Source organism: Anolis carolinensis, unplaced genomic scaffold (assembly GCF_035594765.1).
Source record: "Anolis carolinensis isolate JA03-04 unplaced genomic scaffold, rAnoCar3.1.pri scaffold_7, whole genome shotgun sequence".
Lineage (NCBI taxonomy): Eukaryota > Metazoa > Chordata > Lepidosauria > Squamata > Dactyloidae > Anolis > Anolis carolinensis.
This window is the reverse complement of record NW_026943818.1, coordinates 29,755,211-29,777,710: the sequence shown is the minus strand read 5'-3', so window position 1 is coordinate 29,777,710 and position 22,500 is coordinate 29,755,211. Positions and strand designations below refer to the sequence as shown.

The window sequence follows — 22,500 nt, the reverse complement described above, 5'->3', positions numbered from 1 at the left end:
ATCAACCCATCCATCTATCCATCCATCCATCCATCCATCCATCCATCAACCCATCCATCTATCCATCCATCCATCCATCTATCCATCCATCCATCCATCCATCCATCCATCAACCCATCCATCCATCCATCCATCCATCCATCAACCCATCCATCCATCCATCCATCCATCCATCCATCCATCCATCCATCAACCCATCCATCTATCCATCCATCCATCCATCCATCCATCCATCCATCCATCCATCTATCCATCCATCCATCCATCCATCCATCAACCCATCCATCTATCCATCCATCCATCCATCCATCCATCCATCCATCCATCTATCCATCCATCCATCCATCCATCCATCCATCAACCCATCCATCTATCCATCCATCCATCCATCCATCCATCCATCCATCTATCTATCTATCCTTTCCATCCTTTCCTTCTCCTTCCTTCCTTCCTTCCTTCCTTCCTTTCTTTCCACCCCATCCCTTTCTTCTTCCTCTCCTTCCTTCCTTCCTTCCTTCCTTCCTTCCTTCCTTCCTTCCTTCCTTCCTTCCTTCCTTCCTTCCTTCTTTCCTTTCTTTCCACCCTTCCCATCCCTTTCTTCTTCCTCTCCTTCCTTCCTTCCATCCATCTATCTCACCCACCCTTTCCATCTCCTTCCTTCTCTTTCCATCCTTCTCTTTCCCTCCATCCTTCCCTTCTCCTTCCTTCCTCTCCTTCCTTCCTTCCTTTCCATCTCCTTCCTCCTTTTGCAGATCTGTCCCGGCCCCCCCCTGCACCGCCACCGGCATGTCCGGCAGGGTCCGAGCGAGAAGAACTGCCGAGGGGTCTCCGGCCTCTTCCTGCTCCTGGGTGAGTCCCGTTCTGGGGCTTCCGTCTGGGGGTGACATGGGGCTGGGAAGGGGATTTGGGGTTCTCTCTTGGCTGTTCTTGGGACTTTGTACTAAGATCTGCGAAGCCTCTGGACTGTCTTTTATGGGTTGACCTGCCCATTGTCTCCTGTTTTTTAAACATTTTATGCTGTACTAGCTGTGGTTAAAAATTGTTGTGTAGTTTTTATTTGACGTTATTTGCAATTTTTTTTATTAATTTTATTGTAAGTTATATTTTTATTTATTTTATTTTATTATTTTCTTGTATTGTTTTTAGTTATTTTCTGTTATTATAGTATTTTATTGTATTAATTTTTAGTGTTTTATTATTTTTTATTGGGTTGCTAGGAGACCAAGTGGGCGGAGCTTAGCCTTCTAACTGGCAGCAATTGGATAAAAGCAATTATTCCTCTCTCTCTAATTAGGACTTTATTTTCCTTTTCTTTTTGTTGTATCAACCTAGGGGCATGGATGACGGGTTGTGTTGTCAAATTTCGAGGTTGGGGGGCCTGTAGTTTTGTTGTTTTGTGGGTCGCCGTGATGCCATCACTCTTTTATATATATATAGACGGATAAAAGCAATTATTCCTCTCTCTCTAATGAGGACTTTATTTTCCTTTTCTTTTTGTTGTATCAACCTAGGGGCATGGATGACGGGTTGTGTTGTCAAATTTCGAGGTTGGGGGGCCTGTAATTTTGTTGTTTTGTGGGTCGCCATGATGCCATCACTCTTTTATAGATATAGATGGATAAAAGCAATTATTCCTCTCTCTCTAATTAGGACTTTATTTTCCTTTTCTTTTTGTTGTATCAACCTAGGGGCATGGATGACGGGTTGTGTTGTCAAATTTCGAGGTTGGGGGGCCTGTAGTTTTGTTGTTTTGTGGGTCGCCGTGATGCCATCACTCTTTTATATATATATAGATGGATAAAAGCAATTATTCCTCTCTCTCTAATTAGGACTTTATTTTTCTTTTCTTTTTGTTGTATCAACCTAGAGGCGTGGATGACGGGTTGTGTTGTCAAATTTCGAGGTTGGGGGGCCTGTGGTTTTGTTGTTTTGTGGGTCGCCGTGATGCCATCACTCTTTTATATATATAGGTGGAGCTTTTATGCTGTATGTTGATTTTATACATTTTATGCTGTATGTTGATTTTTATGACTGTTTTATTGATGCTGATGTTTTATTGTTGGGATAGTTGTTTTATTGTCTTGTTGTTGTTATTATATTTAGGCCTTTTACCCTCGCACTCAAGACCTGGCTCTTTACTAGAGCTTTTAATCTATGTTAATTTTATCAATATTTGTATGTATATATTTTTATCCTTTACAATTTTATCTTGTAAATCGCCTAGAGCATCGTGGATGGAGGGCGATTCATAAGTAATTAAATGATGATGATGATGATGATGATGATGATATTGTTGTGTCTGGCAAGGCCCCATGTAAGCCGCCCCGAGTCCCTTCGGGGAGATGGGGCGGGGTATAAAAATAAAGTTATTATTATTATTATTATTATTATTATTATTATTATTATTATTATTATTGGAGTCTTGGGGTTGTGTATATCTTCCAGGCTGTCTGGCCATGTCCCAGAAGCATTCTCTCCTGACGTTTCGCCCACATCTAGGGCAGGCATCCTCAGGGGTTGTGAGAAATAATAATAATAATAATAATAATAATAATAATAATAATAATAATAATAATAATAGGGTTGTTGAATGTATTCCGGGCTGTCTGGCCATGTCCCAGAAGCATTCTCTCCTGACGTTTCGCCCACATCTAGGGCAGGCATCCTCAGGGGTTGTGAGAAATAATAATAATAATAATAATAATAGGGTTGTTGAATGTATTCCGGGCTGTCTGGCCATGTCCCAGAAGCATTCTCTCCTGACGTTTCGCCCACATCTAGGGCAGGCATCCTCAGGGGTTGTGAGAAATAATAATAATAATCACAATAATAGGGTTGTTGTATGTATTCTGGGCTGTCTGGCCATGTCCCAGAAGCATTCTCTCCTGACGTTTCGCCCACATCTAGGGCAGGCATCCTCAGGGGTTGTGAGAAATAATAATAATAATCATAATAATAGGGTTGTTGAATGTATTCCGGGCTGTCTGGCCATGTCCCAGAAGCATTCTCTCCTGACGTTTTGCCCACATCTAGGGCAGGCATCCCCAGGGGTTGTGAGAAATAATAATAATAATCATAATAATAGGGTTGTTGTATGTATTCCGGGCTGTCTGGCCATGTCCCAGAAGCATTCTCTCCTGACGTTTCGCCCACATCTAGGGCAGGCATCCTCAGGGGTTGTGAGAAATAATAATAATAATCATAATAATAGGGTTGTTGTATGTATTCCGGGCTGTCTGGCCATGTCCCAGAAGCATTCTCTCCTGACGTTTCGCCCACATCTAGGGCAGGCATCCCCAGGGGTTGTGAGAAATAATAATAATAATCATAATAATAGGGTTGTTGTATGTATTCCGGGCTGTCTGGCCATGTCCCAGAAGCATTCTCTCCTGACGTTTCGCCCACATCTAGGGCAGGCATCCCCAGGGGTTGTGAGAAATAATAATAATAATAATAATAGGGAAAGTCCAGGGTGAGAGAAGAACTCTTTGTCAGTTGGAGGCCAGTGTGAATGTTGTAGTTAATCAGGGTTGTTGTATGTATTCTGGGCTGTCTGGCCATGTCCCAGAAGCATTCTCTCCTGACGTTTCGCCCACATCTATGGCAGGCATCCACAGAGGGTGTGAGAAATAATAATAATAATAATAATAATAATAATAATAATAATAATAGGGTTGTTGTATGTATTCCGGGCTGTCTGGCCATGTCCCAGAAGCATTCTCTCCTGACGTTTCGCCCACATCTATGGCAGGCATCCACAGAGGGTGTGAGAAATAATAATAATAATAATAATAATAATAATAATAATAATAATAATAATAGGGTTGTTGTATAGATTCCAGGCTGTCTGGCCATGTTCCAGAAGCATTCTCGCCTGACGTTTCACCCACATCTAGGGCAGGCATCCATAGAGGGTGTGAGAAATAATAATAATCATCATCATCATCACCATCATCATCATAGGGTTGTTGTATGTATTCTGGGCTGTCTGGCCGTGTTCCAGAAGCATTCTCTCCTGACGTTTCTCCCACATCTAGGGCAGGCATCCTCAGGGGTTGTGAGGTATATGGAGAAACTATGCAAGTGGGGTTTATATATATCTGTGGACGTAAGAAGTCTTGTCTGTTGGCGGCCAGTGTGAATGTTGTAGTTAATCAGGGTTGTTGTATGTATTCCGGGCTGTCTGGCCGTGTCCCGGAAGCATTCTCTCCTGACGTTTCTCCCACATCTAGGGCAGGCATCCTCAGGGGTTGTGAGGTATATGGAGAAACTATGCAAGTGGGGTTTATATATATCTGTGGACGTAAGAAGTCTTGTCTGTTGGCGGCCAGTGTGAATGTTGTAGTTAATCAGGGTTGTTGTATGTATTCTGGGCTTTCTGGCCATGTCCCGGAAGCATTCTCTCCTGACGTTTCGCCCACATCTAGGGCAGGCATCCCCAGGGGTTGTGAGAAAAAAAAAAAATAATAATAATAATAATAATAATAATAATAGGGTTGTTGAATATATTCTGGGCTGTCTGGCCATGTCCCAGAAGCATTCTCTCCTGACGTTTCGCCCACATCTAGGGCAGGCATCCTCAGGGGTTGTGAGAAATAATAAATAATAATAATAATAATAATAATAATAATAATAATAATAATAATAATAAGGTTGTGGTATGTATTCTGGCCATGTCCCAGAAGCATTCTCTCCTGACGTTTCGCCCACATCTAGGGCAGGCATCCTCAGGGGTTGTGAGAAATAATAATAATAATAATAATAATAATAATAATAATAGGGTTGTTGTATATATTCTGGGCTGTGTGGCCATGTTCCAGAAGCATTCTCTCCTGACGTTTCGCCCCCATCTAGGCCAGGCATCCTCAGAAGTTGTGAGAAATAATAATAATAATAATAATAATAATAATAATAATAATAGGGTTGTTGTATGTATTCCGGGCTGTCTGGCCGTGTTCCAGAAGCATTCTCTCCTGACGTTTCACCCACATCTAGGGCAGGCATCCCCAGGGGTTGTGAGAAATAATAATAATAATAATAATAATAGGGTTGTTGTATGTATTCCGGGCTGTCATAATAATACGGTTGTGGTATGTATTCTGGCCATGTCCCAGAAGCATTCTCTCCTGACGTTTCGCCCACATCTAGGGCAGGCATCCTCAGGGGTTGTGAGAAATAATAATAATAATAATAATAATAATAATAATAATAATAATAATAATAATAATAGGGTTGTTGTATATATTCCGGGCTGTGTGGCCATGTTCCAGAAGCATTCTCTCCTGACGTTTCACCCACATCTATGGCAGGCATCCCCACGGGTTGTGAGAAATAATAATAATAATAATAATAATAATAATAATAATAATAATAATAATAATAATAGGGAAAGTCCAGGGTGAGAGAAGAACTCTTTGTCAGTTGGAGTCCAGTGTGAATGTTGTAGTTAATCAGGGTTGTTGTATGTATTCCGGGCTGTCTGGCCATGTCCCAGAAGCATTCTCTCCTGACGTTTCGCCCACATCTAGGGCAGGCATCCCCAGGGGTTGTGCGAAATAATAATAATAATAATAATAATAATAATAATAATAATAATAATAATAATAGGGTTGTTGTATGTATTCTGGCCATGTTGAAGAAGTATTGTCTCCTGACGTTTCACCCACATCTATGGCAGGCATCCTCAGGGGTTGTGAGGTATATGGAGAAACTAGGCAAGGAAGGTTTATATATATATATAACTCTTTGTCTGTGTGAATGGCCAGTGTGAATGTTGTAGTTAATCAGGGTTGTTGTATGTATTCCGGGCTGTCTGGCCATGTCCCGGAAGCATTCTCTCCTGACGTTTCTCCCACATCTAGGGCAGGCATCCTCAGGGGTTGTGAGGTATATGGAGAAACTAGGCAAGGAAGGTTTATATATATATAACTTTTTGTCTGTGTGAATGGCCAGTGTGAATGTTGTAGTCAATCCCCTGGATTAGCATTGAGTAGCTTCACCTCCTGGCCTTTCCGCCCGCAGCCCGCCTGTGCCCCGCGGACCTTCTCCGGTCCTTCCAGAGGGTCCTGGAAGGAGGCCCCACCGCCCTCCGCGTGGCCCTGCTCCGGACACTCGCCCGGATCGTGGCCGCTCAGTGTAAGGCAGCCTGGGTTTGGGTGGGTGGGTGGGTGGTTGGGGGTCTCCAGAGGGCATCTAGCCTGACCCGGACTCGGTGGCCCCTCCGTTCCAGGTCCCGAACTCTGGAGGCATCGGGCCGCCTTTGTGAGGACGGTGAGGGTCCTCCTATCCAACAGCGAGGCCAAGGTAAGGACGCTGACCCCACTGACCTTGCCTTCGTCCACCCACTCAAAAGAGACCCTTATTATAATTAATAGTATTATTTATTTTTAATAAATAATTTCTTTAGTATTATTTTTTAATAAGTATTTTTATACTTTTTAATAAATAATTTCTTAATTCCTTCAATACATGGATGACCTATTCCTGTATATAGACGACTTGCTCATAGCACAAAAAAAGACAAGGAAAAGAACAGGAGTTAACCCTCACATATTGTTACTAATAGTTACTTGTAGTTACTCATAGTTTATTATACAAGTAGTTATTTAAACCACTGACCTTGCCTTCGTCCACCCACTAAAAAGAGACCCTTATGATAATTAATAGTATTATTTATTTTTAATAAATAATTTCTTTAGTATTATTTTTTAATAAGTATTTTTATACTTTTTAATAAATAATTTCTTTAGTATTATTTTTTAATAAGTATTTTTATACTTTTTAATAAATAATTTCTTTAGTATTATTTTTTAATAAGCATTTTTATACTTTTTAATAAATAATTTCTTTAGTATTATTTTTTAATAAATATTGTTTATACTTTTTAATAAATAATTTCTTTAGTATTATTTATTTTTAATTATTTTTTATACTTTTTTAATAAATAATTTCTTTAGTATAATTTTTGTTATTATATATTATTACAGTAGATTCTCACTTATCCAACACTCGCTTATCCAACGTTCTGGATTATCCAACACATTTTTGTAGTCAATGTTTTCAATATATCATGATATTTTGTACTAAATTCGTAAATACAGTAATTACTACATAGCATTACTGCGTATTGAACTACTTTTTCTGTCAAATTTGTTGTATAACATGAAGTTTTGGTGCTTAATTTCTAAAATCATAACCTAATTTGATGTTTAATAGGCTTCTCCTTAATCTCTCCTTATTATCCAACATATTCACTTATCCAACATTCTGCCGGCCCGTTTATGTTGGATAAGTGAGACTCTACTGTATTTATTTTTTAATTATTTTTTATACTTTTTTAATAAATAATTTCTTTAGTATTATTTTTGTTATTATATATTATTAGTATTATTTATATACTGCTTTATGTTTTGGGCTTTTATATGTACGTGAGGCATAAGGAAATATGCCTAACGTACATATAAAAGCCCAAATCATAAAATGTGAACAAAATCATATAGCTAGGCATTTAAATCCATAAATATAAATATGCATTAATATTCACAAGACCATTGAAAATGACGACCTTGGGTGACCTTTGTCCTGTCCTTGCTTGACCCCCAGGTCCGCCTGGCCATGCTCCAGGCCATGGGTCAGCTCCTTCGCGCCGGCTATTTGGAGACCATCGAGGGCTGGCCCTTGAACTACGTCTCCCTGCAACTGGCCATCTCCGCCCACCGGCTGGTAAGGGGGTGAGGCGGGCCGGCCATCTGTCGGGAGGGATCGGATGGTGTCTTTGGGCTAGACGGCTCTTGCGGGTCCCCTTCCAACTCGTATAGACATCCTGGGAGTTTAGTGGAGTGTTAAGCAGAGACCAGATGGCCATCTGTCGGGAGGGATCGGATGGTGTCTTTGGGCTGGACGGCTCTTGCGGGTCCCCTTCCAACTCGTATAGACATCCTGGGAGTTTAGTGGAGTGTTAAGCAGAGACCAGATGGCCATCTGTCGGGAGGGATCGGATGGTGTCTTTGGGCTAGACGGCTCTTGCGGGTCCCCTTCCAACTCGTATAGACATCCTGGGAGTTTAATGGAGTGTTAAGCAGAGACCAGATGGCCATCTGTCGGGAGGGATCGGATGGTGTCTTTGGGCTAGACGGCTCTTGCGGGTCCCCTTCCAACTCGTATAGACATCCTGGGAGTTTAGTGGAGTGTTAAGCAGAGACCAGATGGCCATCTGTCGGGAGGGATCGGATGGTGTCTTTGGGCTAGACGGCTCTTGCGGGTCCCCTTCCAACTCGTATAGACATCCTGGGAGTTTAGTGGAGTGTTAAGCAGAGACCAGATGGCCATCTGTCGGGAGGGATCGGATGGTGTCTTTGGGCTGGACGGCTTTTGCGGGTCCCCTTCCAACTCGTATAGACATCCTGGGAGTTTAGTGGAGTGTTAAGCAGAGACCAGATGGCCATCTGTCGGGAGGGATCGGATGGTGTCTTTGGGCTAGACGGCTCTTGCGGGTCCCCTTCCAACTCGTAGAGACATCCTGGGAGTTTAGTGGAGTGTTAAGCAGAGACCAGATGGCCATCTGTCGGGAGGGATCGGATGGTGTCTTTGGGCTAGACGGCTCTTGCGGGTCCCCTTCCAACTCGTATAGACATCCTGGGAGTTTAATGGAGTGTTAAGCAGAGACCAGATGGCTATCTGTCGGGAGGGATCGGATGGTGTCTTTGGGCTAGACGGCTCTTGCGGGTCCCCTTCCAACTCGTATAGACATCCTGGGAGTTTAATGGAGTGTTAAGCAGAGACCAGATGGCCATCTGTCGGGAGGGATCGGATGGTGTCTTTGGGCTAGACGGCTCTTGCGGGTCCCCTTCCAACTCGTATAGACATCCTGGGAGTTTAATGGAGTGTTAAGCAGAGACCAGATGGCCATCTGTCGGGAGGGATCGGATGGTGTCTTTGGGCTAGACGGCTCTTGCGGGTCCCCTTCCAACTCGTATAGACATCCTGGGAGTTTAGTGGAGTGTTAAGCAGAGACCAGATGGCCATCTGTCGGGAGGGATCGGATGGTGTCTTTGGGCTAGACGGCTCTTGCGGGTCCCCTTCCAACTCGTATAGACATCCTGGGAGTTTAGTGGAGTGTTAAGCAGAGACCAGATGGCCATCTGTCGGGAGGGATCGGATGGTGTCTTTGGGCTAGACGGCTCTTGCGGGTCCCCTTCCAACTCGTATAGACATCCTGGGAGTTTAGTGGAGTGTTAAGCAGAGACCAGATGGCCATCTGTCGGGAGGGATCGGATGGTGTCTTTGGGCTAGACGGCTCTTGCGGGTCCCCTTCCAACTCGTATAGACATCCTGGGAGTTTAGTGGAGTGTTAAGCAGAGACCAGATGGCCATCTGTCGGGAGGGATCGCATGGTGTCTTTGGGCTAGACGGCTCTTGCGGGTCCCCTTCCAACTCGTATAGACATCCTGGGAGTTTAGTGGAGTGTTAAGCAGAGACCAGATGGCCATCTGTCGGGAGGGATCGCATGGTGTCTTTGGGCTAGACGGCTCTTGCGGGTCCCCTTCCAACTCGTATAGACATCCTGGGAGTTTAGTGGAGTGTTAAGCAGAGACCAGATGGCCATCTGTTGGGAGGGATCGGATGGTGTCTTTGGGCTAGACGGCTCTTGCGGGTCCCCTTCCAACTCGTATAGACATCCTGGGAGTTTAGTGGAGTGTTAAGCAGAGACCAGATGGCCATCTGTCGGGAGGGATCGCATGGTGTCTTTGGGCTAGACGGCTCTTGCGGGTCCCCTTCCAACTCGTATAGACATCCTGGGAGTTTAGTGGAGTGTTAAGCAGAGACCAGATGGCCATCTGTCGGGAGGGATCGGATGGTGTCTTTGGGCTAGACGGCTCTTGCGGGTCCCCTTCCAACTCGTATAGACATCCTGGGAGTTTAGTGGAGTGTTAAGCAGAGACCAGATGGCCATCTGTCGGGAGGGATCGGATGGTGTCTTTGGGCTAGACGGCTCTTGCGGGTCCCCTTCCAACTCGTATAGACATCCTGGGAGTTTAGTGGAGTGTTAAGCAGAGACCAGATGGCCATCTGTCGGGAGGGATCGCATGGTGTCTTTGGGCTAGACGGCTCTTGCGGGTCCCCTTCCAACTCGTATAGACATCCTGGGAGTTTAGTGGAGTGTTAAGCAGAGACCAGATGGCCATCTGTTGGGAGGGATCGGATGGTGTCTTTGGGCTAGACGGCTCTTGCGGGTCCCCTTCCAACTCGTATAGACATCCTGGGAGTTTAGTGGAGTGTTAAGCAGAGACCAGATGGCCATCTGTCGGGAGGGATCGCATGGTGTCTTTGGGCTAGACGGCTCTTGCGGGTCCCCTTCCAACTCGTATAGACATCCTGGGAGTTTAGTGGAGTGTTAAGCAGAGACCAGATGGCCATCTGTCGGGAGGGATCGGATGGTGTCTTTGGGCTAGACGGCTCTTGCGGGTCCCCTTCCAACTCGTATAGACATCCTGGGAGTTTAGTGGAGTGTTAAGCAGAGACCAGATGGCCATCTGTCGGGAGGGATCGCATGGTGTCTTTGGGCTAGACGGCTCTTGCGGGTCCCCTTCCAACTCGTATAGACATCCTGGGAGTTTAGTGGAGTGTTAAGCAGAGACCAGATGGCCATCTGTTGGGAGGGATCGGATGGTGTCTTTGGGCTAGACGGCTCTTGCGGGTCCCCTTCCAACTCGTATAGACATCCTGGGAGTTTAGTGGAGTGTTAAGCAGAGACCAGATGGCCATCTGTCGGGAGGGATCGCATGGTGTCTTTGGGCTAGACGGCTCTTGCGGGTCCCCTTCCAACTCGTATAGACATCCTGGGAGTTTAGTGGAGTGTTAAGCAGAGACCAGATGGCCATCTGTCGGGAGGGATCGGATGGTGTCTTTGGGCTAGACGGCTCTTGCGGGTCCCCTTCCAACTCGTATAGACATCCTGGGAGTTTAGTGGAGTGTTAAGCAGAGACCAGATGGCCATCTGTCGGGAGGGATCGCATGGTGTCTTTGGGCTAGACGGCTCTTGCGGGTCCCCTTCCAACTCGTATAGACATCCTGGGAGTTTAGTGGAGTGTTAAGCAGAGACCAGATGGCCATCTGTCGGGAGGGATCGGATGGTGTCTTTGGGCTAGACGGCTCTTGCGGGTCCCCTTCCAACTCGTATAGACATCCTGGGAGTTTAGTGGAGTGTTAAGCAGAGACCAGATGGCCATCTGTCGGGAGGGATCGCATGGTGTCTTTGGGCTAGACGGCTCTTGCGGGTCCCCTTCCAACTCGTATAGACATCCTGGGAGTTTAGTGGAGTGTTAAGCAGAGACCAGATGGCCATCTGTCGGGAGGGATCGGATGGTGTCTTTGGGCTAGACGGCTCTTGCGGGTCCCCTTCCAACTCGTATAGACATCCTGGGAGTTTAGTGGAGTGTTAAGCAGAGACCAGATGGCCATCTGTCGGGAGGGATCGCATGGTGTCTTTGGGCTAGACGGCTCTTGCGGGTCCCCTTCCAACTCGTATAGACATCCTGGGAGTTTAGTGGAGTGTTAAGCAGAGACCAGATGGCCATCTGTTGGGAGGGATCGGATGGTGTCTTTGGGCTAGACGGCTCTTGCGGGTCCCCTTCCAACTCGTATAGACATCCTGGGAGTTTAGTGGAGTGTTAAGCAGAGACCAGATGGCCATCTGTCGGGAGGGATCGGATGGTGTCTTTGGGCTAGACGGCTCTTGCGGGTCCCCTTCCAACTCGTATAGACATCCTGGGAGTTTAGTGGAGTGTTAAGCAGAGACCAGATGGCCATCTGTCGGGAGGGATCGGATGGTGTCTTTGGGCTAGACGGCTCTTGCGGGTCCCCTTCCAACTCGTATAGACATCCTGGGAGTTTAGTGGAGTGTTAAGCAGAGACCAGATGGCCATCTGTCGGGAGGGATCGGATGGTGTCTTTGGGCTAGACGGCTCTTGCGGGTCCCCTTCCAACTCGTATAGACATCCTGGGAGTTTAGTGGAGTGTTAAGCAGAGACCAGATGGCCATCTGTCGGGAGGGATCGCATGGTGTCTTTGGGCTAGACGGCTCTTGCGGGTCCCCTTCCAACTCGTATAGACATCCTGGGAGTTTAGTGGAGTGTTAAGCAGAGACCAGATGGCCATCTGTCGGGAGGGATCGCATGGTGCCATCCGGGGTGGGACTGGATGACCCTTAGGGACCCTTTCCAACTCTGTAAATCTCATCATTATAGTAACAAATGATGGCAATGGATATAATAATAGTAAGTCATCATTATTTTTTTTATTATTATTATTGTATTGTTAGTGCTGTTGTTATTATTCTACCTTCTTGCCTGGAAGAAGGGGGTGGACTGGATGACCTTTGAGGGACTTTTACAATAAATAATAATAATAATAATAATAATAATAATAATAATAATAATAATAATGTAATTTTACCTTCTACCTGGGAGAAGGGGGTGGACTGGATGACCTTTGGGGGTCTCTTCCAATAAATAATAATAATAATAATAATAATAATAATAATAATAATACACTTGGGAAGTGTTCGACTTGTGATTTTGTGATACGAAATCCAGCCTATCTATCTTGTTTGCTGTGTCATACGATAAAATAATAATAATAATAATAATAATAATAATAATAATAATGATGTAATTCTACCTTCTTACCTGGGAGAAGAGGGTGGACTGGATGGCCTTTGGAGGTCCCTAATAATAATAATAATAATAATAATAATAATAATAATAATAATAATAATAATAATAATAATCCAGCATATCTATCTTGTTTGCTGTGTCATACAATAATAATAATAATAATAATAATAATAATAATAATAATAATAATAATAATAATAATAATAATAATGTAATTCTACCTTCTTGCCTGGGAGAAGAGGGTGGACTAGATGACCTTTGGAGGTCCATAATAATAATAATAATAATAATAATAATAATAATAATAACGAAATCCAGCATATTTATGTTGTTTGCTGTGTCATACAATAATAATAATAATAATAATAATAATAATAATAATATAATTCTACCTTCTTGCCTGGGAGAAGAGGGTGGACTAGATGACCTTTGGAGGTCCATAATAATAATAATAATAATAATAATAATAATAATAATAATAATAATAATATAATTCTACCTTCTTGCCTGGGAGAAGAGGGTGGACTAGATGACCTTTGGAGGTCCATAATAATAATAATAATAATAATAATAATAATAATAACGAAATCCAGCATATTTATGTTGTTTGCTGTGTCATACAATAATAATAATAATAATAATAATAATAATAATAATAATAATGTAATTCTACCTTCTTGCCTGGGAGAAGAGGGTGGACTAGATGACCTTTAGGGGTCCCTAATAATAATAATAATAATAATAATAATGTGATTTTGTGATACAAAATCCAGCATGTCTATCTTGTTTGCTATGTCATACAATATAATAATAATAATAATAATAATAATAATAATAATAATAATAATAATAATAATAATAATGTAATTCTACCTTCTTGCCTGGGAGAAGAGGGTGGACTGGATGGCCTTTGGAGGTCCCTAATAATAATAATAATAATAATAATAATAATAATAATAATAATAATAAAGTGATTTTGTGATACGAAATCCAGCATGTCTATCTTGTTTTCTGTGTCATAATAATAATAATAATAATAATAATAATAATGATAATCCTGCTTTCCTCCCTGCCAGACGCACGGGGCCCTGAGTCTGCCTGTGGGCGCCCTGGAAGAGAAGGCCGTTGAGCGGACCAGCGTGGAGGTCCTCCACGAGGCCGTGTCCTCTGCGGGCGGAGCCGGACGGGTAAGCGGGAGAGCGGGCAGACGTCTGTCGGGAGGGCTTCGGTGGTGCCCTCCCTGGTTGGCATGAGCAGGGGTCCGCTGACCGGCCCTCTCCCCTCCTTTCCGGGCAGGAGCTGTGGTCCCGGCTGCTGGGCTGCCTCCTCCGGCCCCATTACGGCCGCCTGGCCGGACCCCTCTGCCGAGCCATGGCCCTCCTGGCGGAGCGGCGGTGGCAGTGGGCGCCACGGAGGCTGACCCCGGCCCAGGAAGGTGCGTCAAAGCGGACCCAGGGGTCAAGGCACTCGGATATTATTATTTATTATTATTATTATTATTATTATTATTATTATTATTATTATTATTATTGTATCACACAGCAAACAAGATAGATATGCTGGATTGTATTATAATATTATTATTATTATTATTATTAATTATGATTTATTATTATTATTGTTCACACAGCAAACAAGATAGATATGCTGGATTTTAAATTATTATTATTATTATTTATTGTATCACACAGCAAACAAGATAGATATGCTGGATTTTATATTATTATTATTATTATTTATTGTATCACACAGCAAACAAGATAGATATGCTGGATTTTATATTATTATTATTAGTAGTAGTATTATTATTTATTGTATCACACAGCAAACAAGATAGATATGCTGGATTTTATATTATTATTATTATTATTTATTGTATCACACAGCAAACAAGATAGATATGCTGGATTTTATATTATTATTATTATTAGTAGTAGTATTATTATTTATTGTATCACACAGCAAACAAGATAGATATGCTGGATTATTATTATTATTATTATTATTATTATTATTATTATTATTTATTGTATCACACAGCAAACAAGATAGATATGCTGGATTTTATAATAATAATAATAATTATGAATTATTATTATGAATTATTATTATTATTATTATTAATTATGATTTTTTATTATTGTATCACACCAAACAAGATAGATATGCTGGATTTTATTATAATTATTATTATTAATTATGATTTATTATTATTGTATCACACAGCAAACAAGATAGATATGCTGCATTTTATAATAATAATAATAATAATAATAATAATAATAGTAATAATTTATTATTGTATCACACAGCAAACAAGATAGATAGGCTGCATTTTATATTATTATTATTATTAATTATGATTTATTATTGTATCACACAGCAAACAAGATAGATATGCTGGATTTTATATTATTATTATTATTATTATTTATTGTATCACACAGCAAACAAGATAGATATGCTGGATTTTATAATAATAATAATAATAATGTATTATTATTGTATCACAGCAAATGAGGTAGATATGCTGGATTTTATTATTATTATTATTAATTATGATTTATTATTATTGTATCACACAGCAAACAAGATAGATATACTGGATTTTATTATATTATTATTATTAATATTAATTATGATTTATTATTGTATCACACAGCAAACAAGACACATATGCTGGATTTTATAGTAATAATAATAATAATAATACTATTATTAATTATGATTTATTATTATTGTATCACACAGCAAACAAGATAGATATGCTGAATTTTATATTATTATTATTATTATTATTATTATTATTAGACTCATATTATGACAGAAAGGGGTTGGACTAGATGGCCCTTTGGGGGTCCCTTCTAGGATATTATTATTATTTCATTAGACTCATATTATGATAGAAGGGGGTTGGACTAGATGGCCCTTTGGGGGGTCCCTTCTGACTCTAGGATATTATTATTATTAATAATTATGATTTATTATTATTGAATGACACAGCAAATTTTGTCAAGGAACTTCCCATGCCATGTTTTGTTGTGCCAGCTGTCAGCTCTAGTTTGTAGTGCGGTTTTCTTGTACTGGTTCTGCTCTAGTTTGTAGTGCGGTTTTCTTGTACTGATTCTGCTCTAGTTTGTAGTGCGGTTTTCTTGTACTGATCCTGCTCTAGTTTGTAGTGCGGTTTTCTTGTACTGATTCTGCTCTAGTTTGTAGTGCGGTTTTCTTGTACTGATTCTGCTCTAGTTTGTAGTGCGGTTTTCTTGTACTGATTCTGCTATAGTTTGTAGTGCGGTTTTCTTGTACTGGTTTTTTTGTCTGCTGTGCTTTGAGAAGTTTCTGATTTTTGACTTCAATCAAAGCAGGTTCTTCACTTTGCTTTACATATTCTGCCAGGGCATTATTATTATTATTATTACCTTTACTATTACTACTATTATATTCCTTCTTTTCCCTGCTTCTTAGGAAACTCTCCCACTCCTCAGGAACTGATGGCTCGTCTCCTGGTAAGGAAATGCGAGATTTCCCATTTCGCTCTCCTGCCTTTAATTCCGTTTTCATGTTTTGTCCACCTGTGGGTCCGAAGTGGCATCTTGTACAATTTGTTGTGTCCGCAGGGCCTGGCGGTCTCCCCCTGGGCGGGCTCCGGCCGAGGGGCCCCCGCCCTGCTCCTCCTCAGCCTCCTCCGGACCGAGATGGACAGCGAGGCCGCGGCCTGGTGGGTGGACCTCCCGGCCCTGGCCCGGTTCCTGGAAGGTGAGCAGCGGTCACTGCCAGGCTTTGACCTCTCAGGCCTGTCATACCAGCACCAGCCACTGGGTGTCAGTCTTCCTTAACCAATGCCATGCATTGACATTGGAGGCCTCTCATATCAGCAATGGCCAATATTATTGTTGTTGTTGTTGTTATTGTTATTATGATGATGATGATGCAAAACGGAAAAAAGGAAAAGTATGGTATATAATATAACCTAGCTGTGCCCGGCCACGCGTTGCTGTGGCTAGGACTTAATTTTACTTTTCTTTTTGTTGTATGAACGTAGAGGCGTGGATGAGAGGTTGTGCTGTCAATTTTAAAGGTTGTGGGGCGCTTAGTTTAGTTGTTTTGTCCGGTGCCGTGATTCCATTACCCTTTTATATATATAGATAGCTGTGCCCGGCCATGCGTTGCTGTGGCTAGGACTTAATTTTTCTTTTCTTTTTGTTGTATGAACGTAGAGGCGTGGATGAGAGGTTGTGCTGTCAATTTTAAAGGTTGTGGGGCGCTTAGTTTAGTTGTTTTGTCCGGTGCCGTGATTCCATTACCCTTTTATATATATAGATAGCTGTGCCCGGCCATGCGTTGCTGTGGCTAGGACTTAATTTTACTTTTCTTTTTGTTGTATGAACGTAGAGGCGTGGATGAGAGGTTGTGCTGTCAATTTTAAAGGTTGTGGGGCGCTTAGTTTAGTTGTTTTGTCCGGTGCCGTGATTCCATTACCCTTTTATATATATAGATAGCTGTGCCCGGCCATGCGTTGCTGTGGCTAGGACTTAATTTTACTTTTCTTTTTGTTGTATGAACGTAGAGGCGTGGATGAGAGGTTGTGCTGTCAATTTTAAAGGTTGTGGGGCGCTTAGTTTAGTTGTTTTGTCCGGTGCCGTGATTCCATTACCCTTTTATACATATAGATAGCTGTGCCAGGCCACGCGTTGCTGTGGCTAGGACTTAATTTTACTTTTCTTTTTGTTGTATGAACGTAGAGGCGTGGATGAGAGGTTGTGCTGTCAACTTTCGAGGTTATGGGGCATTTAGTTTAGTTGTTTTGTCCGGTGCCGTGATTCCATTACCCTTTTATATATATATAGATAATGATATAATATAAAGTAAGTTATGTTATAGTTCTATACTTTATCTATATGAGACGTGCCTATATTTCAATGGGGATTACATGAGATTATAGTATTGGGATGTGCATTCATATATTCATATGGTAAATGCATATGGTAAATGATTTCTTCTATACTTTGTCCTTTTTAAAATCCAAAACGTAACCTACTTTGTGGATAGCCCTCCTATGATAGTAGTAATAATAATATATTGATGATAATAATATATTAATAATAATAATATTAATATTAAATACTATAATAGTATCCTAGGCCCTTGGGCAGAGCCCGATATTCAGGGCTGAATCCCACACGCTTGGACCCAATGTCCCTGCATGTGCTGTGATGCTATTTGTGTCCATGGAATAAATAATAACAATTGCTTTCACCCTGGCGCCCCCTGCTGGAAGGTCACAGCCAGTACACCCTGCCGGCCTCGCTTTGGGAGGAGAAGCTCTTGGAGGTAAATATGGGTCAAAGAAATATATATAGACAGTAGAGTCTCACTTATCCAAGCCCCGCTTATCCAAGGTTCTGGATTATCCTTGCGCCCCCCCCCCCCCCGCCCTGCTGCCTCTCTTTCTCCCCCCAGTTCCTGAAGGCGTCCCTGCGGCCCAGAGGAGGGCTGGCCCCTGCGTCCGGCTGGGTCTTGACCCTGGCCAAGGAGTTCGCCAGGCAGCGGTCACTCTGGCCGGACGAGGCCTCTGCTGCAGAACGGGTCAGTGGGCCAGGCTGTAATGAAGTGTGAATGTTTAGTTTACAGATGTCATGTTTAATTGTGTTTTAAAAGGGTCAATATTTCAGTTATGGCATCCCTGCACTCAAGAGTTGGTTCCCATGGAGAAGTGCAGGTTTGAAAAAGAAGCAGTGAGTCTGTGCCCTGATGAGATACAGGGAAGACTGATCCTCAGTTGAAGGGATCAGGGAGGCTCAATTGCTTGTTTTTGAGTCAGTTTAAAATAAGTTTGGTGACTTGTTTTAAGGTGGTCTGTTTCCTGATAAGAAACCGATAATCTGTGATTGTAATTCACAGGGTGACTGCGGTTTAAAGTAGTAGAGAAAGAAGTGACAATTTAAGGAGTTTGAAACACCTCATTCTAGCTTTGCATCTGTGCCCTGATGAGGTACAGGGAAGACTGATCCTCAGTTGAAGGGATCAGGGAGGCTCAATTGCTTGTTTTTGAGTCAGTTTAAAATAAGTTTGGTGACTTGTTTTAAGGTGGTCTGTTTCCTGATAAGAAACCGATAATCTGTGATTGTAATTCACAGGGTGACTGCGGTTTAAAGTAGTAGAGAAAGAAGTGACAGTTTAAGGAGTTTGAAACACCTCATTCTAAGTGTTGTCGAAGGCTTTCATGGCCGAGATCACAGGGTTGTTGTATGTTTTCTGTGCTGTATGGCCATGTTCTGGAAGTATTCTCTCCTGATGTTTCACCCACATCTATGGCACTTTCACGCACATCCACCTCTGAGGATTGTTATTGTTCTTCAAACATCTCAGCTTCTGTCACATATAATACCATCAAAAGTAAACAAGAAGAAGGAAGAAAACCAAATTTTACAAGGTCTCTGAGTAGTTATGGGTCGGGGTCGGGGTCAGGGTCAGGGTCAGGGTTAAGTTCAGGGTCAGGGTTAGGGTTAAGTCCAGGGTTCGGGTCAGGGTTAGGGGTTAGGGTCAGGGTTTGGTTCAGGGTTCGGGTCAGGTTTAGGGTTACGGTTAGGGTCAGGGTTAGGATCAGGGTTAGTTTCAGGGTCAGGGTTATGGTTAGGGTCAGGGTTAGGGTTAGGTTCAGGTTTGGGGTCAGGGTCAGGCTTATGGTTAGGATTAGGGTTAGGGTCAGGGTTAGGGTTAGGTTCAGGGTTTGGGTCAGGATTGGGGTTAGGGGTTATGGTCAGGATCAGGGTCAGGGTTATGGGTCAGGTTCAGGGTTAGGTTCAGGGTTCAGGTCAGGGTCGGGTTTAGGGGTTATGGTCAGGATCAGGGTCAGGGTTATGGGTCAGGTTCAGGGTTAGGTTCAGGGTTCGGGTCAGGGTCGGGGTTAGGGGTTATGGTCAGGGTTAGGGTCAGGGTTATGGGTCAGGTTCAGGGTTAGGTTCAGGGTTCGGGTCAGGGTCGGGGTTAGGGGTTATGGTCAGGATCAGGGTCAGGGTTATGGGTCAGGTTCAGGGTTAGGTTCAGGGTTCGGGTCAGGGTCGGGGTTAGGGGTTATGGTCAGGATCAGGGTCAGGGTTATGGGTCAGGTTCAGGGTTAGGTTCAGGGTTTGGGTCAGGGTCGGGGTTAGGGGTTATGGTCAGGGTTAGGGTCAGGGTTATGGGTCAGGTTCAGGGTTCGGGTTGGGGTTAGGGATTATGGTCAGGGTTAGGGTCAGGGTTCGGGTCAGGGTCGGGGTTAGGGATTATGGTCAGGGTTAGGGTCAGGGTTATGGGTCAGGTTCAGGGTCAGGGTTGCCTTCCCGCCTGCCTTCCTTCCTCACACGGCCTCTCCCTCCTTCCAGGCCTTCCTCTCCAAGGCCTCCGGGGTGGCCCTGGCCGCGGCCGGAGACCCCACGGCGGCCGCGCTGACCCTCCGCGACCTCCTCCTGCAGGCCGACCTCTCTGACCCAGGGCAACGGGAGGTAAGCGGGACCCCAAAGGCCCCACGGGATCCCCCCCCCGGACAGGTTCTGATCGTGGCCCATTGACCCCGTCTTGTGGCCTCTTGGCAGGGCCTGCGCTGGTGCCTGTCCTTCTGCGCAGAGGGCCACCCGACCGCCGTGCTGGACGCCCTGGGACGCTTCGAGGCCGCCATCGAGGAGGACGAGGAGGAGCCCCACTGCCCGCTCTTTGGCCAGGTCGCGACCTTTCCCCCTCCCCTGCCCCCAAAGGCCATCCAGTCCAACCCTTTAAAGGAAGGCACCACCCGATCCCTCCCGACAGATGGCCACCCAGTCCAACCCCATAAAAACACCATCCAATCCTCCCCAACAGATGACCATGCAACCTCTGTGTATAGAATCTTAATATTGGGACCCCCAAAGGCCATTTGGTCCAACCCCTTAAAGGAAGGCACCACCCGACCCCTCCCGACAGATGGCCATGCAACCTCTGTGTATAGAATCTTAATATTGGGACCCCCAAAGGCCATTTGGTCCAACCCCTTAAAGGAAGGCACCACCCGACCCCTCTCGACAGATGACCATGCAGCCTCTGTGTATAGAATCTTAATATTGGGACCCCCAAAGGCCATTTGGTCCAACCCCTTAAAGGAAGGCACCACCCGACCCCTCCCGACAGATGACCATGCAGCCTCTGTGTATAGAATCTTAATATTGGGACCCCCAAAGGCCATTTGGTCCAACCCCTTAAAGGAAGGCACCACCCGACCCCTCTCGACAGATGACCATGCAGCCTCTGTGTATAGAATCTTAATATTGGGACCCCCAAAGGCCATTTGGTCCAACCCCTTAAAGGAAGGCACCACCCGACCCCTCCCGACAGATGACCATGCAGCCTCTGTGTATAGAATCTTAATATTGGGACCCCCAAAGGCCATTTGGTCCAACCCCTTAAAGGAAGGCACCACCCGACCCCTCCCGACAGATGACCATGCAGCCTCTGTGTATAGAATCTTAATATTGGGACCCCCAAAGGCCATTTGGTCCAACCCCTTAAAGGAAGGCACCACCCGACCCCTCTCGACAGATGACCATGCAGCCTCTGTGTATAGAATCTTAATATTGGGACCCCCAAAGGCCATTTGGTCCAACCCCTTAAAGGAAGGCACCACCCGACCCCTCCCGACAGATGACCATGCAGCCTCTGTGTATAGAATCTTAATATTGGGACCCCCAAAGGCCATTTGGTCCAACCCCTTAAAGGAAGGCACCACCCGACCCCTCCCGACAGATGGCCATGCAGCCTCTGTGTATAGAATCTTAATATTGGGACCCCCAAAGGCCATTTGGTCCAACCCCTTAAAGGAAGGCACCACCCGACCCCTCCCGACAGATGACCATGCAACCTCTGTGTATAGAATCTTAATATTGGGACCCCCAAAGGCCATTTGGTCCAACCCCTTAAAGGAAGGCACCACCCGACCCCTCCCGACAGATGGCCATGCAGCCTCTGTGTATAGAATCTTAATATTGGGACCCCCAAAGGCCATTTGGTCCAACCCCTTAAAGGAAGGCACCACCCGACCCCTCTCGACAGATGACCATGCAACCTCTGTGTATAGAATCTTAATATTGGGACCCCCAAAGGCCATTTGGTCCAACCCCTTAAAGGAAGGCACCACCCGACCCCTCCCGACAGATGACCATGCAACCTCTGTGTATAGAATCTTAATATTGGGACCCCCAAAGGCCATTTGGTCCAACCCCTTAAAGGAAGGCACCACCCGACCCCTCCCGACAGATGGCCATGCAGCCTCTGTGTATAGAATCTTAATATTGGGACCCCCAAAGGCCATTTGGTCCAACCCCTTAAAGGAAGGCACCACCCGACCCCTCCCGACAGATGGCCATGCAGCCTCTGTGTATAGAATCTTAATATTGGGACCCCCAAAGGCCATTTGGTCCAACCCCTTAAAGGAAGGCACCACCCGACCCCTCCCGACAGATGGCCATGCAGCCTCTATGTATCGAATCATAGTCAGAGGGGAAGACACCACCCGATCCCTCCCAGCAGATGGCCATGCAGCTCCTATGTATGGAACCCTACTGGGAAGGTGCCCCAGAGGCCATCCAGTCCGACCCCTCCTGACAGATGGCCACCCTTTCCTTTTCCCGCAGGGCCTGCCAGAGCCGGAGCGGGCGGGCGTGACGGCGGCCCTGATGGACTTGTACGGCTCCGTCCCCGCCGGGGCCCCGAGGGAGCGCCTGTGTGGGCCTCTGCTGGAGCGGGTCGTGGCTGGGATCCTGCGCCATTACGCCTCGGCGGGGGGGGCGGAGGTGAGGAGGGGGCCGCCCGGGGCGGG

The 22,500-nt window shown here is 44.5% G+C and overlaps 1 protein-coding gene across 7 annotated transcripts in view; it reads left to right on the top strand.

Moving 5' to 3' along the window:
* The window catches only part of LOC103281965 (maestro heat-like repeat-containing protein family member 2A), a 110,111-nt gene that overhangs the window by 20,133 nt on the left and 67,478 nt on the right, over window positions 1-22,500 (top strand). For all 7 annotated transcript variants that reach the window (XR_010000096.1, XM_062959226.1, XM_062959225.1 and 4 more), the window contains exons 8-20: window positions 753-849; window positions 6,022-6,135; window positions 6,230-6,303; window positions 7,603-7,722; window positions 13,751-13,861; window positions 13,971-14,109; window positions 16,140-16,180; window positions 16,292-16,430; window positions 17,953-18,005; window positions 18,135-18,260; window positions 20,039-20,158; window positions 20,249-20,374; window positions 22,316-22,500. The exon at window positions 22,316-22,500 is cut by the window's right edge and continues 178 nt beyond it. Coding sequence is in view for 6 of the 7 variants with exons in the window: in XM_062959226.1 (XP_062815296.1) it covers window positions 753-849; window positions 6,022-6,135; window positions 6,230-6,303; window positions 7,603-7,722; window positions 13,751-13,861; window positions 13,971-14,109; window positions 16,140-16,180; window positions 16,292-16,430; window positions 17,953-18,005; window positions 18,135-18,260; window positions 20,039-20,158; window positions 20,249-20,374; window positions 22,316-22,500 (1,445 nt within the window). In the remaining variant the exon portion in view is untranslated. The remainder of the gene's footprint in view (window positions 1-752; window positions 850-6,021; window positions 6,136-6,229; window positions 6,304-7,602; window positions 7,723-13,750; window positions 13,862-13,970; window positions 14,110-16,139; window positions 16,181-16,291; window positions 16,431-17,952; window positions 18,006-18,134; window positions 18,261-20,038; window positions 20,159-20,248; window positions 20,375-22,315) is intronic.